General features: G+C 32.1%; 1 protein-coding gene across 1 annotated transcript in view; it reads right to left on the bottom strand.

The window, feature by feature from the left end:
- LOC145266467 (phosphatidylinositol 3,4,5-trisphosphate 3-phosphatase and dual-specificity protein phosphatase PTEN-like) overlaps positions 1 to 18,436 on the bottom strand; it is a 266,654-nt gene that overhangs the window by 56,530 nt on the left and 191,688 nt on the right. Inside the window, exon 3 of the mRNA XM_080122149.1 lies at positions 2,870 to 2,914. Coding sequence (XP_079978275.1) covers positions 2,870 to 2,914 — 45 coding nt within the window. The remainder of the gene's footprint in view (positions 1 to 2,869; positions 2,915 to 18,436) is intronic.

The following is an 18,436-nucleotide window of genomic DNA, read 5'->3' on the forward strand; positions in this document are numbered from 1 at the left end:
TCTCTCTCTCTCTCTCAATACTCAAACCTCTATCACGGGAAGGGCGCACGAGCGAGCGCTCCCATCACACACATGGCGATACCCCTCCTTTCCCGGAAGAGACGATTTCGGCAACACTCGGAAGTTTTGTCGTTTTACTTATAAATGTCGTCGGAATTAAAAAACAAACAATGTATATACAGTCTCCTTTAACAGTAACAACCTATTTTAATATATATATATATATATATATATATATATATATATATATATATATATATATATATATATATATATATATATTACTGCGCACTACAATAATACAGTTTTAATTTTTTTGATCACGTTAAATTTATTTTGTAGTGCTTCAACTAAATTTTTATTAAAGCTAAGATTAATTTTGTTAAAGTTTTTCAGATTTCGATGGGTGCGATTTTTTTTTTTTTTTTTTTTTTTTTACCATTAGAAAAATATTAAAATGGCCGACTTGTTTACGATACTGTGGTATATATAAGCTAGATATGACACTAATTTTCGACACCCATTACAAAAAATACAAGTGAAAACCAGTAAAGTGAACTTTTTACTCTATATCGAAAAGAACAATCGTATATAAACATTATTTTACGCTTTTATTATTTTACGGACGAAATTTTATTTAAACGTCAGAAAATAACCAAAGCATAAAAAATAAGAAATTAACATGGCGTCGTAAATATACGGAAAACAGGCCTTATAAAACATTCAAAATATAGGAAAATAAACTTAGTACAACTATACATTATATCTTTTTAAAATTTTTGTTCAATCATTATTCAAGTGAAATAGAAAAGTAAAAGTCTTACCTTTCATTGAAATATTATTAAAAAAGGCATAAATAGATGTGGATATCTAGAAAAAAATTTCACATTTAAGCAGACAACACCTAAAACAATTAACTTCCGGTTTGATATAAAACTCGTTTACTGAAAGAATTTCCTTTATTATTAATTTTTAATATCGCAATTTGTAGTCTGAAAAAAGTAATATTTAAATTATTTTTATTAAATTACTCTTTACTCTTTAATTAATTTTTAATTCCTAAAAGTAAGTTTGTTTTTTTAAATCTTAACTAAATCCTTAAATTAACTTTATCGGAAACTTATTTTCAATTCAAAACTCTTGTATGGACTTATGAACTAAAAGTCACTTTTTTATTTAGCATCAACAGATTGTAAGACATCCTTTAATTTAATTAACTCTGTAGTCATAATTGTTTTACTTGATTTAGAAATTTTTGTTCTGACAAAAGAAACAACGCTATGAATTTTATCAGCGAAATGCAATAGATTACCGTGTCATTGGTCTTCTGCAGAAAAAAAATTATTCCTGTTCGAGTTCTAAATATATTTTTTAATTATTCACTATTCAAAAATGGCATAGATTAAAAACATTTTTTAATTACTAACAGTAAGATTGTCTGTTTATTCATAATAAGCTTTCAGAGGCAATCTCCCGCATTTTTTTTTTCAAGAACTCTGAAAAATTTAATCATTAAAAAAAGAAGAAATTATTTTAGAAATGTTTTGAAATTTCGCAGGCAAAAACTAATGTAATTAACGAATAATAATTTTTAACACGTAAATAATTTTAATATATTTTCCAATTTCCTTTTTCTGAAAAATTAAGAAAAATTGTATAAATCATAAACAATTTCAATCCAAGATTAAAGATATTTTATTTCATCATTCCAGGATATTTTAATATGTAAATAAAACTCCTCCTAAAAATTCTCATAAGACCACATGAAAGGTGGTGGGGGTGGGGGGACAAAATAGAAGATTGTTTTTTGTATTATTATATGCTGAAATAAAATATTTCATTTTGGGTCACAATCATTGCCAATTTATATGATTTTTCTTGATTTTTCTGGAAAATATGTCAAAATTATTTAAGTTTTACAACGTTTTTATTATGTATTTAAATTTAAAAAATTTTGCCTGTGAAATTTCAAAATATTTCTGAAATAATTTCTTACATTTTTAATGATTGAATTTTTCAGATCGTGCAAAAAAAAAAAAAAAAAACCCTCTTAAAACTTATGAATAAACAGACACTCTTACTCTGAAAAAAAAATTCAATCAATACCGTTTTCCATCAAACGTGAATTACTTTTTCTATGAAAGACCAATTTTCTCATCTTTAGACTAAAAATTAGCTGAGCAGAGGTCAAATTTTTAAAAAACTTTGACCCCCATAACATTTGTTCTGGGCTCAAATCAAATTAAAATGTTTGATCCATGTCCAAGTAACCTACATCTAAAATTTCAAGTGTTTAGACCCAAAATTGGTGGAGGAGTTAGGTAGAGTTTTCAAAGGTCAAACCGTTGAACTTTGACTCCTTGACAGCCAAATTTCTGGCCGAAAACCGATTAAAATTTTTTTCCCAAATCTCAATACTGCTTATGTCAAATCTTGAGTTTGTAGATTGAAAATTGACAGAGTAGTTTGATAGGAAAATGTACACGCACAGATGCACACAGACAGACAATTTCACTTTTATAGATATATATAGATTTGTCTGTTTTTCTTGTATTACAAAAAATTTGCCGCTATTGTTATCGTCTTTTTTTTTTAAAGGTTTTGTCATTTTGTGCGATGTTCAAATCTCATTTCGTTGGTTTTATGGAGTGTAAAATAATGTTTATATGCGATTAAAACCCTGGTTCTTGTTCTTCAAAATAGAGTAAAAATTACGATGAATTAATTTCATTTTACTAGATTTTACTTATTATGGAGAGAGAGAGAGAGAGAGAGAGAGAGAGAGAGAGAGAGAGAGAGAGAGAGAGAGAGAGAACGTATGAATATAAAAAATATATCCAAATATATAATGCAAATAATTTTTACTTACAAATTATAAATCTTGTAGTGGTCTTTATGTTTCATATCAAAAAATCTGAAAAAAAAAAAAAAAAAAAATTGGATTCAGACATTTTACTTGGCACGATCTATTTGACAGAAAAATTAATTTAACATCGTTCAATTAACAAAAACAAAAAAGATAAGTGGATAATATTGCGTATGACCTTAGAGAAAATATATTACATATTTTTTTCTTAGAAAGCAGGGCTTCTGGAGCCGAAGTCAGAGCTCGCATAAGACCTTTGAGTTTAGATGGCTTTTCACCGTTCAGTGTAGAGAGTTTGTGCCAATAGTATGTAAAGATGAAAAATGTCTTGTAAACTGTTTTTGACTACTATTTGGGGGTATATATTTAATTGCCGCCCACATCGGCAATATTTGGCACAAGGCCTGGAAAGTGTGATACCTGCAGGCTCCCCTAAAGGAGGGGCACTCCTGCAATTCTAAAAATTGCCCGAGTAAGTCCGTCGGCATTCTCCGGTCGGGGCGCCTCAGGCAGCAAGCAATAAACTTGCCCCACCGGAAAGCCCGGTGGCAAGGCCTGGGAGGGTGGATCTCCTAGGTATTACCCAGGCGGTGTACCTCAGTCCAACAGGTGCTGGGCCGGTTCCCGGCCCCTCACCTGTTGGGCTGAGTGTCAAGTGACGAATCCTTGACTTGTACTACCCTGTCTCCCTGCAGCCGAAGCCGCTAGGAGACGCATCCCATCACAAGAGTGTTGTAATGGGGTAAGTATACTACTATTTGGGGGTATGAGACCAGTGGATTCGCCAATCATTTTTATAACCACCGGCTGTGCTAAACAACCAATGAAAACCTTCCAAAGTTAGTATAAAAATTGTCGAATTCCGGATTCAATCAGTTTGCATTTGATTCTTGGTTGCCATATTGGTTACTGCCAATTACAGTAAAGATTTGATCTGAACTACGCCACCATCTTTGTTCAACATGATGTCACAAAACCTAACAGGTTATGCACCCAGCCATAGTCTTTTCTTTGACGGATCGGAATCTAAATTCGAATTGTGGCAGGTAAAATTTCTGGTATATCTAAGGATTCGAAAACTACACAAAGTGATACAATCTCCAACAGAGAATTCTAACGACCCCGAATTTCTCGAAAAGAATGCGACTGTTTTTTCAGAACTGATTCAATGCTTATAAGAGATGCATTGGCTGACGGACGGAAAGCATTGAACATATTAAGAGAACATTATTTATCAAAAGGGAAACCGAAAATTATATCCCTATATACAGAACTAACGTCTCTGAAATGTAACGAAGATGAAACTATTACCGACTACGTTATAAGGGCAGAAACAACCGCCAATGCCTTAAAACTCTCAGGTGAAATAAGCGATAGCTTGTTGATATCAATGACCCTCAAGGGACTTCCAACCGATTTTAAACCATTTACAACTGTTATAACTCAGAAAGACAAACCCATAAATTTCAGTGAACTTAAAGTGGCATTGCACAGTTACAAAGAGACTAATTGTATGCTCGTGGACAATAATAACTCGAGCAATATTATGAAATTCAAAAATGCTCCTCGAAAACAGACACCACCAAATTACGCACCACACCGCAACGTGTTCCCCAAAAGTAATTTTCCCAAAAAAAAAAATAAAATTATCTGCTATAATTGTGGACGACCCAACCACAAAAGTTTCCAATGTCGATATAAACGCTCTAAAATGAACTCTGTAAAAAACGTTGAGAACTTTGAGGAAGAACATACATTGTACCTATTTACTATGCCTCCCCACGGGGCAGAGTTAGATACCAGGGTCGTTTTTTAACGTGGAGAAAAGGTACAAAAATAAAAATTGTCTCAGTCATGAAGGATTTCTTCTCCACCGAAAGAGAACAAGAAATGGAAGTGCAGCATCTGAAGAACAGATACTACACTTTGATCTTGACCAAAAGGCCAAGTTTCATTTGTAATTCACATGTAACTTTGACAATACCACAAAGGGTAAAAATCTCCTTGTAGACTGTGGTGCTACAGCACAGTTATCACCAAGGAATCTGATTTTATTAATTTTGATTCAAACTTTAATCCACAAAGTCATTTTGTCGAACTTGCCGACGGTAGTCAAATAAATGATATAGTCTTGAAAAGAGGTGATGCTAAAATATACCTAAAAAATAATAAAGGCGAAATCTGTAACTGTATTCTAAAAAATGCTCTGTTCATACCTACATTTAAGCAAGACATATTTTCCGTGCAGGCTGCAATTAAACAAGGCGCGAATATAAAGTTTGGCCAAAACAAGTCCAAATTGATATACCCCAATGGAACTGTATTTGACATTAAAGAAAATGGCCGACTATATTATTTAAAAAGTATGGTTCCCTCAAAAACTGCCTATCACGACTTGGAAACCTGGCATAAAATTCTAAGACACTGCAATACAGCTGATATTAAAAAAATTACCAAATGTAGTCGAAGGTATGAAAATAATACCTTCAGACGATCTCCCAAATTGTGATGTGTGTGCACAGGGGAAAATGACAAAATAACTTAACATGTCTAATTGTGCATAAACATATTGTACAGATTCAATTTTTATATAAAATTTAGAAAATTGATAAAAATAAATAGAAAACCGTTCAAAATATATTTTTTTAAATTATCAAAACAAATCATGCTTATTTAATTCTGTGATACAATTTGAAATATCGTATATATCAACAAACACCTATAAACAGTTGTAGATTTTGCAAATTTGCATTTTTTTTCAAACAGTTTTTAATAAATTAATATACAGTTGTACGTTGCATTTTCATATTTTCTTACGCAATATTTTTCGTCCATAGCAAAAAAGATATCTTACTATTCTCTACGTTTTATCGTTATTTTCATGGCAAGTGCTTGTCTGAGCGCCAATTTCTGGTCCCCCCTCGCCAATCTTTCACGAAAAACACCCACTGTTAATAATTTTCCCCACTCTTTATCTGTGCCTAAATCAAAACGTAGATTCCATGAACAAAGCTTCTTTCTTAGAAGTGCACGTTTGTGGAACTCTCTTTCGTTTGCCTGTTTCCCACCTCACTACAACTTGGATGCCTTCAAATCCAACATAAACAAATTCCTGATGAACCGCCGCCTTAAGTAAGACACTTTATCAAATCTCCAATACTAACTATTACTACGATACTATCCCATTGATTACTATACACGCAATAACCCTTATCCTCGAGTGGCTTCCAGGCCTTGATAAGTGGTGACCACCATGTAAGAAAGAGAAAAAAGTTTTCCTTTTCACAACCAATCGATATTGGTGTTTTGAAATCAGGTAGGTCAAAGTGAGTGCTACCCTCTTTCCATATCTTTTTCACCCTAAAGTACAAGTGACATAATGATGACCTACCCCTAGCTTCACCCTCACCCTTAACCGCCGTTTTTCTACTCATCGAAACTTAAGCCACAATCTTATAACCCCACGCCAAATCACAGCGTACTTAAGAGCATATTCACTTTGAATACAACCTCACCCCCTCTGTCTCCTCTTTTCTTGATCAGGTTGAAAACAGAAAGCTTCGGTTTCGGTGGGGGAGGGAGACGACTGAGGAATTAAGTAACAGCGTTTTGGTATCATCATAGCGACTGACATGGACACCTCCACCGGCTAGGTCAGCAAAAAAAAAAAAGTCTCAAACTATGCAGAAACGGAAGTAAACAACCTTCCAAAAAAAATGTGTCCAATTCATCTGAGGAAGTTCTTGCAGCTTGAAACCAGTGGTTACAACGGATTAAAAAACAGGTAATTCATTCAGTTATCTTGATATAAAGTAATTTTGTCGGACTTTTCATATTAGACCTGAATAAATCTCAGTAAATTGAGATTTGATTCTGATTAGGATTTTTTTCCCCTTTTATCCTTGTAGCAGGTTCTAAAAAAAAAAACAAAAAAAAACTGAATTTGTTCTAGTTATTTTCTGAAAATAATCATTCCAGCTATGAAGACAATTTTGAATAACAACCCGAAAGGAAGTTTTTTTTTTTTTTTTACAATGAACTCACCACTTCTCAAGGCCCGAATGCCACTTGAGGATAAGGGTTAATGAATATCAAGTGGTCGTTAAGACAACACCATAATGAGTTATTGTGGAAATTTGGTAGAATTTTAGGACGGCACAACACAAACTTGGTTATATTGGACTTTAAAATGACTGTTATAGTCAGCTGGAAAGAAGCACTGTGATATAGAGTTACACAGGCCGACAATTTTAGGAAAGAAACTTTGTTCATGGAATTTGCATTATGTTTTATGTACAAATAGTAGGAGAAACAGTTGACAACGGTTTTAGCTTGATAAGTAGCATGAATGTTTACAGGGAGGATCATAGATTGAAGCTCAGCCGAGTATTACCATGAAAATAATGATAGAGCAGAGATAGACTCGCAACATCTCTTCTGTGAAAAAGAAAAATAAAATTTTATGTTAAGGATAAAAATATGAGTTATTGCCCTTATATCTTAAGTTCTGTTTTTATCTCTTCGTGATATGCACATTATTATCAAGAATAAGAATAAAAAAAACAAAAAAACACTGATTATGCTTCACCAGTGTTTGCACTCGCTATTTATCTAGACATATTACTAAAATATTCATATAAAATTAGAATTACGTTGGCAATCTAATTACTATTATATAGTCTTCAATCTAAGGCAGACTTATTTTGTTGAATCTACATGAAATCAACGTCACAACATGGAACAATCTAAGAAGAGAAATCGATTAAAACAGAGTAGCTTAAGTGCTGAATAGTTAAAATAGGTCTACTTATATAGAGCCGAAAATGTTGATCATTTGTGGCTTATTTCATTGTCTGTTTATACCAAGTCATAAACAAGTCATTAGCATTTCGACTGGCGTGGAAGGGCACATTATCACCACTAAAAGCACACTTTTTTCTTTTACTTTTCTCACAGAAAAAAAAACATTGTTTTGTTGAAAGTTGGTTCATGTTATTAAGAAGAAATAAATTTTGATTTGTATTATCCAGATTACAATTCTCATCTGGGTTATTTTCACAACATTTTAGCTAATGTAACCTCCGACCTTCTTCAAGTGCATTTTTTGAACATAGGAATTTTTTATATCCACAGGGACATTTAACATTGTACCCGAATGAAAGGATGAAAACAATTCACTCTTATGGATTTAATGAGCTTTAATTCAAAATTCCATATAGATTCTAGAATTTGAAGAATAAAGTTAAAAAGGTACATTAGCCGAAACATAAAAAAAGAGAATAGTAGTCTGAATAATTTAAATAATCCAAATTATTGACACACGTCTCAAATATTCTGAAAAGTAATTTTAACTTGATTTCTTTGCAAATATAATGTATCCTGCTCAGAATATTTTTTCTACAAAGCTATCTTTCTTTTCAGCAGCAAATATAAATTACAAAAGGAATCCATTTTATTATCAGCAGCAAATTTCACTACGAAAAGTAATTCGTGCTAATATAACTTTTTGTTTAAAAAGAAATGGTTCCTTTATGCTTAGTGAAAGAAAGATTCCATAGATATTTCACTAAAATAATGTTAGTGTATTTAAAAAAAAAAAACAATATTTTCTTTTATGGTTTTTAAATTCAGCAACAAATGAAACGTTTATGTTGAATTAACTTCGTGGACCTTATGGTGTTTATTAAAGAAATCCTATCAGAAATAATGTCATCAAAAAGAGCATAAAGGTCGCGTTATTTTGATTGGAGAGGATGGGGTACTTTCAGCCATAGAAAACATTGTCTATAAAAGTGAAATCGATGATGCTGATGAGTGCACCAGTGATTTCGATAGATTGAAAGGGTTTGCTTTGTTACGTTTTAAATTTCAGGGAAAATAACCCCCCCCCCCCCAAAAAAAATACACTTGTGATAACTTATATTTTATATTATATTAAACTAGCAAAGTCCTGACCTTAACATTTGACCTTAACCTTAAAAATGGTGTGCACCATGTGGGGCAATTTAATCATGCCTAGTTTGGTCATGATCGGTCCAGCGATTTCAGCTGTATGAGAGTTGTACACACAGACACACACACACACACAAACGAACGCTACTACTTTATATATAGATTTAGATGCAAACAAAGCCAAATCTTTTCTTTGTAAATATACAATTCTTTCTATTGTCTCATTAATATTTTTTCAGGTTCGCTATTTTCAGTGACGGCCAATTTATTTTTTTGTGTTTTCCAAAATTAATTTTAAAATTAAATACGCATGCATCCTTGCTTATAGATTTTTTGTGTTTTCCAAAAGTAATTTTAAAATTAAATACGCATGCATCCTTGCTTATAGATTTTTTGTGTTTTCCAAAATTAATTTTAAAATTAAATACGCATGCATCCTTGCTTATAGATTTTTTGTGTTTTCCAAAATTAATTTTAAAATTAAATACGCATGCATCCTTGCTTATAGATTTTTTTGTGTTTTCCAAAATTAATTTTAAAATTAAATACGCATGCATCCTTGCTTATAGATTTTTTGTGTTTTCCAAAATTAATTTTAAAATTAAATACGCATGCATCCTTGCTTATAGATTTTTTTGTGTTTTCCAAAATTAATTTTAAAATTAAATACGCATGCATCCTTGCTTATAGATTTTTTTGTGTTTTCCAAAATTAATTTTAAAATTAAATACGCATGCATCCTTGCTTATAGATTTTTTGTGTTTTCCAAAATTAATTTTAAAATTAAATACGCATGCATCCTTGCTTATAGATTTTTTGTGTTTTCCAAAAGTAATTTTAAAATTAAATACGCATGCATCCTTGCTTATAGATTTTTTGTGTTTTCCAAAAGTAATTTTAAAATTAAATACGCATGCATCCTTGCTTATAGATTTTTTGTGTTTTCCAAAAGTAATTTTAAAATTAAATACGCATGCATCCTTGCTTATAGATTTTTTGTGTTTTCCAAAATTAATTTTAAAATTAAATACGCATGCATCCTTGCTTATAGATTTTTTTGTGTTTTCCAAAATTAATTTTAAAATTAAATACGCATGCATCCTTGCTTATAGATTTTTTGTGTTTTCCAAAATTAATTTTAAAATTAAATACGCATGCATCCTTGCTTATAGATTTTTTGTGTTTTCCAAAATTAATTTTAAAATTAAATACGCATGCATCCTTGCTTATAGATTTTTTGTGCAGCTAATAAACTTATCTGTATCGGCTTCTTTTTTTATGTCAAGGAAGGAAATTTTATCATTGGTGGGTTAGCATCACAACGATATCGAGGATTTAGAAACATCAAAGGTTTTTACGTTTCTGAATTCTTCCGACTATCTCAAGTATCATTTTCATGGGTTCTTGCGCAACAACTGAAACGTGTTTTAGTTGTTGCGCAAAACCCATGGCACAGTGGTTAAAGTACTCGGAAAAATCAATTATGAAAGTGATATTCTCCTGAGGGTTAAAGGTTCAATTCTCAGTATGGACGACAGAAAAATACAATTGCAAATTACTTAGCACCTCTACCCAGTCATGGATGATGGAAGAAGAGCATGCTACCCCCGTGAAGTAAATAAAGGGTTCCGTTTGAAATTCTGTTTAAATTTTTGAGTTTGGCAGAAACATTCCGGAGTTCGACAGGTTTTTGTTTCCAGATTGGATATGTAAAATTTATAGAATAATGTATCGAGAGCTAATCCCATTGAGACATTGTCCACCTAGCTTTATAAGGTTCCATTACAGCTATAAAAAGCGGCTCTTGTGGTACAGGCAGATTAATAATTTATGTAGGATATTGAGGTTTATTTTGAATGCAGATTTAGGATTAAGATTATGGCTATTATATAGATATTCTTAATCATTATTTAAATAGTTTTATGTACTGGGACATTCATAAAAAGGAATTTCAACATTCAGAGAAACTAGTAGTTCATAAAGTTGTACAGAATGGAAAATACTTTCTTTAAACTTAGTAACCGTTTTTTTGTTTTAAATAAATGTTTCTATTCTTAATGGATTTGGGAGAAAGTTGCAGATATCTTTTCTTCTGCTAGTTTAGTAATGTTTTGGTATAGGATTTCATGTTTTTTGAGGTTTTAAATTTTTGTTGGAGGTGACAGACCAAGTTTTAGTAATTCTTTTTTGGTTCTGATTTAAATTTCAGATAGATTAACATATTGTTCTCAAACATCAAATTGTAGCCTCAAAGCATTCATTCAAACACATAGATCAACTATCAACCAAGCTTGTTACAAGAATTGGGAAATTTTTAAATATTAAGGACTTTTTTAATAAATCTATGTAGGTAATAAATCTATGTAGGTAGTAAACGTCTGCAATTATGTTGAGTTCCTGCTTACAATGGAACATCACATCGTTTGTCCATAAACTTGAAAAATTGAATAATAGAATAGAAACTTTTACGTCTGTTTAATCAAGTGTAAAAACAACAAAAAAAAAACCCTGCATATATATATTTTGTTAAATATGATAGACCATTTTTGACTGCATACCTTTGTCCTGATCCATTCCAATTTCTTATGTATTTATTTATTTCTAGCAGGAACTGGCCAATGTATCTGCTATACTTGCTTTTAATTTGAGTAATTTCTGATTCTTCAGGATCCATTATTAGGGATGGTTATCAGTAAAGGTGATGGCGTTAAAATCGGCCAGTGCCTGCTAGAAACAAGAAATACTTTAGGAAATTGGAACGAATCAGGATACAAACATGCAGACGACAATGGCTGATCGTATTTATTGAAAAAATGTTAGGCTAAATTGCAATGACCAAAATTTTATCATTCAATTTTTTTCAAATGAAAATTTTGGTACTATTTACAAACAGTTTCGTTTATAGATGATCAACCAAACTTATCAGGTTGACAAGAAAGTTCTTGCGTTTTTTAACTTAAATTCAAATGAACATATCTTGCCTCAAACAAAAATGTATTAATCAAAATAAGCACCATCCGAATCAACACAATGCAAAACAAGTGTATTTATGCCAGTAACATAAAATCTTGTGTTCTGGTGGCGATGAAGTCGATGTATGCGTTTCTGATATTGCTATGGTTTTGGAAGAATTTCTCATACAGAAAGTTGTTGAGATGCTTGAAAAAAAATGGTAGTTGGTAGGTGAGATGTCTGGAAAGTATGGCGGATGAGGAAGAGTTTCGTAGCCCAATTCCTTAAACATCTGCAGGGTCTATTTAGCAATGTGCGGTCAGGCATTGTCGTGGAGGTGAATTGGGGCTTTTATGTTGACTAATGCTGGGTGCTGTTGTTGAAGTTTCTGATACATTTCATCCATTTCTTGACAGTACTTTTCTGCCGTAATGGTTAAGCCTGCATTAAAAATGAATGGATGAGACCAGTCGCAAACCACCAAACAGTCAGCATGACCTTCTTTTGGTGCAACTCTGGCTTTGGGAAGTCTCGTTGAGTTTTGTTGCATCTAACCACTGAGCTGTCTTAAAGAACCCAGTTTTCATCGCAAGTCACAACCTGGTCACGAAACAGGTCGTTCTTTTTGCGTAAAAGAAGGAAAGATGAGACTTCATAATGGCATTTCTTTTGGCTGTCATTTAATTTGTGAGGATCTTATTTATCAAGTTTTTTTTGTCTTTCCAATCTTTCTCAAATGGTTGGAAATCATCTAATTCAGAAGCAAGTTTTCGAACAGTTACGTGTGGATTAACTTCGACTAAGGCTCTTAACTTATCGTTGTCAACATCCAATGGCTGACGACTGTGCTTGTCATCTTCAAGACTATCGTTGCTGCCACAAAATTTCTTAAACCACCATTGTGCTGTGCGTTCAGTAGTGATTTGTGGGCTAAATGCTACGTTGATATCGCAAGCTGTTTCAATAGCTTTTGGGCCTAGCTTGAATTGAAACCAGATCAAAGGAAAAACAGGAAGCTGTACTGAGACTAAAACCGCTTCCAGGACTGCCAGCAATCACTGTAAAAGAGTAATAAAGAATGCGACAGGGTTGTATGCTCAGTCTGTCAAGTTCAAAGTAGCTGAGCAGCGGCTTGGTTCCCACCAGTTTTGGCAAATAGCAAACATGATTCTGAACAGAAATGTGTGCTCTATCACAACTATCATCAATGGACCTGAGGTAATCTCGTCAGCATCAGACAAAGCCAAACTCTTTGCCAATAACTTTGCAGCTAATTCTACCCTATGTGACCAAGGCCGTCACTCCCCTGTATTTCCTCCTGTATCAAAAAACATGCTATGCAACATACAAATATCTGTGGTCCTGACAGCATTCTAATTATAGTGCTGAAAAAGCTTCAACCAGAACTAGCTCCCATACTTACAAAGCTGTTTAAGGAGAATTGCTTTGCAACACCCTAGAAAACCTCATCAGTATGTTCCGTATTTAAGAATTCAAATGATCGATCATCTTCCTCTCAGTACAGACCAATAAGTCTAGAGAAGTAGTTAACCACCTCAGCAAAAATAACCTTCTTAGTGATATGCAATATTATGTTTTCCATTTCTGCTAGATCACAATCGTGCCGCTCTCCTCTCCCTAAACAAACCATTTTTTTTTTATACCCAGCAAACACTTTCTCTTTCCTTAATGCAATTTTTTGGGCTCCACAAATTAAAGAGATTATAAATGACCTATCTCACTTTACACATTTCCAGTTGTCTTTATACAACCACCCTCTACCTCATCACACACACACACACACACACATATCTACTATTATAGAAAAGGAACTTTGTGTGTGTGTGTGTGTTCAATTCTGGTGGACCCTGAAACGACTGGGCTGATTTTTATGAAATTTCACAAATGTTTAGAGCACAATTGAACCATGATACTAGACTTTTGCATTTTAAATTTTAATTAAAGCCATTCATTATATATAAAAATAATTTTATAAAATCAACAGTAGGTTCTCTACAGTGCAATGTAGAATACAATGTATTGTAGACTAAGAAACTACGGGGGGCATGTGAAGTTTCCTCCTGGTGCACAGCGATGGGTCTTCAATTAGAGCAGGCAATGGACCAATTTGCTTGAAAAATCGGTGATTTCACAAATTTCGATGACAATAAAAATATAGGATTGTTAAATATTTGTTGATCACCATTCAATCACGGTCAAAGTCGGGTCTCCCTGCTAGTATATATATATATATATATATATCCTCCAAAATAGGGTACGATTATGAATATCAAATAATCCTTATACACTGTGAAATTTACTTTATGTATGAAAACCAAAGAGAGGAGATATAACATATGAGAAATATTTGGAATCAAGTCTCCCCTTACTGTTATTTCAGATCATTTGAAACCATAGCAACAAGTTTTAGTCCCTCTTACATCAAGGCCAGAGGTTTGGGGGGGGGAATATCAGATATTTTGTAATTCATATGCAAAACTAATGACTATAATTGAAAAATTATGGCTGTAAAAAAGTGCCAAAAATAGGCTCTGGATGATGGACAATTCCCTTCATGTGTGACCTTAAGAGCAAATGTTACATAGCCCACTACGCAATTCATGTCATTACCTTTCCAATGAGCCTTCATTTGTTAAATTCTGATCAACAGTTGCTGAGATTTGAAATTTATAAAATTGCCAAAAAAGGTGGTATATATGCAGATATATCTACACTAGTAGCCAAATTGAATATTGAAATGCTCATGTCTTTGGTTCTATGAGACAAAACTACATGAAAATTTGCAGGTTTTTTGAAGATTATAATACTATTCTATGTTTAAAATTTTATGACAATTGGTAAAAAAAGAACCTATATTTTTAAACCAATAAAATAAGTCCAAATTTGCCTACATTTGTACATATAGTGTCCTGATCTGTGCTTGGTTATTTTTGTATCTCACCAAAGCAGCCATATTGATTTTTCCTCATCCACGATCTTGTGGCACACTTTGCAGAACTTTTTGAAAACCTTGTAGTATAGAGTATAATCTTAGAATCCATCACAACATTTTGTGGAAAAAAAAAAAAAAAAAAAAAAATAAAATAATGATTTTTTTTTTTGTTTGTTTTAACTGCAAAAACAAACAGTCGGTAGTTTCTTTCTGGGGGTTCCACCAAAAAATGGCTAAAACAATAAATAATAAACATTAAATAAAATATAAATCTAACGCTTAAGTTATCTTGTAGGAAAGTAAGACGAAAATAGCATTTAAACTGACAAATGAAACTTTGATTCTACGCACTTTCCTTTTGTTATTGTTGTGCCAGGTTATGTAGAATTTAGAACTTGCTGCTCTACGATTTACGGTTCAGAACTGTTAATATACAATACTTTTAAATAATAACTTAAAAAATAAACAAGGGGTGGGGAATATATTTAAATTAAATATAAAAACGGTTGTCTAACAATTATTTTTCTTTTCCTTTTTCTGTATGAAAAAAAAATACAAATTAAAACCTAAAATGACTTCACTGCATCCCGGGCAATGCTTGGTAAATAGACCTAAACAAATAATAAAAGTATCATTACAAATTGTTGAAACGGGGTGGCGGGATAGTTTAAAAAGTGTTGAGGAGAGGCGGAAGTGGGAGGAGGGGGATGAGGCGGGTTGAATAGGCCGACCTTATTACACAGCTGAAGAATCAGGTTTATAGGACAGAAGAATTATTGAAGAGAAAAAGAAGTTCAGGGGTTGGTGGCATACGATGACTATAATGATGATGATGATGATGGGAGGGGGGGGTAGAAAGAATGGAAATGACAATGGGTTGAATTCTTTAGACTTGTATAGTGTAAGCAGACATTATTACACAATTACAGTTGACTTTATCTAATGTAAAAGAATGGGAGAAAGATAGAGAAGCGAAAAAAGGGAGAAAAAGAGAGAAGAGGAGAGGGAAATAGAAAAGCGGAGAGAGAAAGGGGGCAGACGGAGAGGGAAGAAGAGAAAGAGAAAAGAAATAAAGAGGGAAGAAAGCAAGAAAGAATGACAGACGGGGAAGAATGAGAGAGGGAAGAGAAAGAATAAGTGAAAAGAGAGAGAATAAGAAAAAGAAATATTAACATATATTATTTATAATATTAACTTTTTATTATATTAATATTAAATATAATTAATAAAAATACTTGTTCAACTTTTAGCATTTCATTACCTATGATAAGGATCATTTTACGGGAAACTTTAGAACTTGCCACAAAATTGAACAACCCGATTAAAATATAATCTGTAACTGAGTTACAGTGTAACTCTGAAGCTTACTTCCTAAAAATAAATAACCGCCAAAATCTGTGTCCGGCGTTGTCCGGGAAAATGAAAGACCCCACCCTCATTTCTACAAAGAGTTGGTTATGCGATTAAAAATAAAGGGGGGGGGGTTAAACTCGATTATAACGCATTAGTTTATTAACTACATGGGAGAAAACGGTTTCAATAAATGTGAAATATAGTTTTTAGTTGATTTCATCGTTCCAAAATTCTAATTTCATTCTAAAACGGAATTTACGTATGGAGGAACATCTACGCAAAGTTTGAGCTGTGTTTTTAACGTTTCTAAAATTCATTGTTGTCAAAATTATAACCAATAAGTATTGTGTTTGTAATCCCATTAAACTTCGTAAATCAAATGTGGTCGAATACTTTATGCGCATTGGAGAAGGGGGAAGTACATGTTAATGAGGGGATGAAAACTAACTTTCTCTGAAGACGAAAAAAAAAAAATTAAAATGAAGGAATATTTTTTTTTTTTTTTCATCACATCAAGATATCGCTAAAATGAAGGACGAAATCCGCTTTTTTAATGTAAATTGTTTAAGCTATCCCGGTCAACAGAATATGGAAAATGGCATTTTAAGTTAAATGCTTTTTTCGCGTGATTACGCATCAACAGCCTGAAAAAAAAAAAAAAATTTTAAAGTGGGATAGGGGTAACTTTGCTATATCTATAAAAGTGAGAATGTGTGTGTGTGTGTGTGTGTGTGAGGACAATTCTCAACCTATATACTCAAACAAATTTTTGATCTACAGACTTGAAATTTGGTATATAGAGTATTCAGACACGTGTAAATTTTTTTAATCGGTTTTTACCCGGGGGGGGGGCTGCAAAGGGGGTCAACATAGAACAATTGGTACGTGGGTGAGTGGGTGGTTCATCGGATTTTTATCTGTTTGTTAACTGTTTCACGAATACAAATATGTGAATCGTTCTTATGACAAATTCCTTATGTTAAGCATAAGTAGATTTGAAAACCTTTTTTAAACATTGTGTCAAGCTTGTCTAATAGTTATCGCACTTGACTCACTGTCTTTAGGTTTTAGTTTCGATTTCAGCTCGAGTATTTTTTTTTTTTTTTTTACTTACAAATGAACTGTTTAGAAAAACAATACTCGCATGCAGATGTCTCAGTTTCTGTATGAATTAAAATATAATTATGCCTATGTTATGCCCGGGCAATGCCAGGCGGCCGGCTAGTTAATTGAACAACATGATTACGAAATTCTTGCATAGGATAAAATGCAACTATTTTTTTTCTTTTTTTACATTTTCAAATGGCCATTATATATTTTTTACATTTTCAAATGGCCATTATATTTTTTTTACATTTTCAAATGGCCATTATATATTTTTTACATTTTCAAATGCCCATTTTTTTTACATTTTCAAATGGCCATTATATTTTTTTTTTTTACATTTTCAAATGGCCATTATATTTTTTTTTACATTTTCAAATGACCATTATATTTTTTTTTTTACATTTTCAAATGGCCATTATATTTTTTTTTACATTTTCAAATGGCCATTATATTTTTTTTTACATTTTCAAATGGCCATTATATTTTTTTTTTACATTTTCAAATGGCCATTATATTTTTTTTTTTACATTTTCAAATGGCCATTAATTTTTTTTTACATTTTCAAATGGGCATTATATTTTTTTTTTACACTTTCAAATGGCCATTTTTTTTTACATTTTCAAATGGCCATTTTTTTTTACATTTTCAAATGGCCATTTTTTTTTTTACATTTTCAAATGGCCATTTTTTTTACATTTTCAAATGGCCATTATATTTTCCACCAAAAGTTACTAATTTTTTTTTTTCATATTAATAACACATACATTTAGGATGAGTGTTGGGGTAAATAAAACATACGTTTTCCTTTTAAGAATTCTTTTTTTCTGCTAAACCCTAAGTGAAAATACGAAAACAATGCAAATCTAAAATATAAGGTAAAAAAAAAAAAAAAAAAAAATGAAATAAAAAAGCTGATTGCCCATTCGTTCCTACATAATAAAGAACCAGTTTTACGTTTAATAGTGACGAACCCATCGAAAATATTTTATTTTAAAAATTATTTTACAGATATTTATCAAAGTGTATGTAATCACACAAAAAATAATTTTTTTTTTTTGTAGTATTTTAACGGCTATCCTCATCTCCAAAATGGGAATAGTACTTCGAATAATTCACATCTAAAAAATTCTAAAAGCATCTCATTTTGAGTTTTCCGTTGACATGGTGGGGGTGAAAAGTATAAAATGTATCAAAATGTCTTTTTTTTTTCCAATCTATTTTTACCACGTGGTAACAATGACGGACTCGTACAG

This window comes from Euprymna scolopes, chromosome 41 (assembly GCF_053919585.1).
Source record: "Euprymna scolopes isolate OS-2025 chromosome 41, ASM5391958v1, whole genome shotgun sequence".
In the NCBI taxonomy this organism is placed as follows: Eukaryota; Metazoa; Mollusca; class Cephalopoda; order Sepiida; family Sepiolidae; genus Euprymna; species Euprymna scolopes.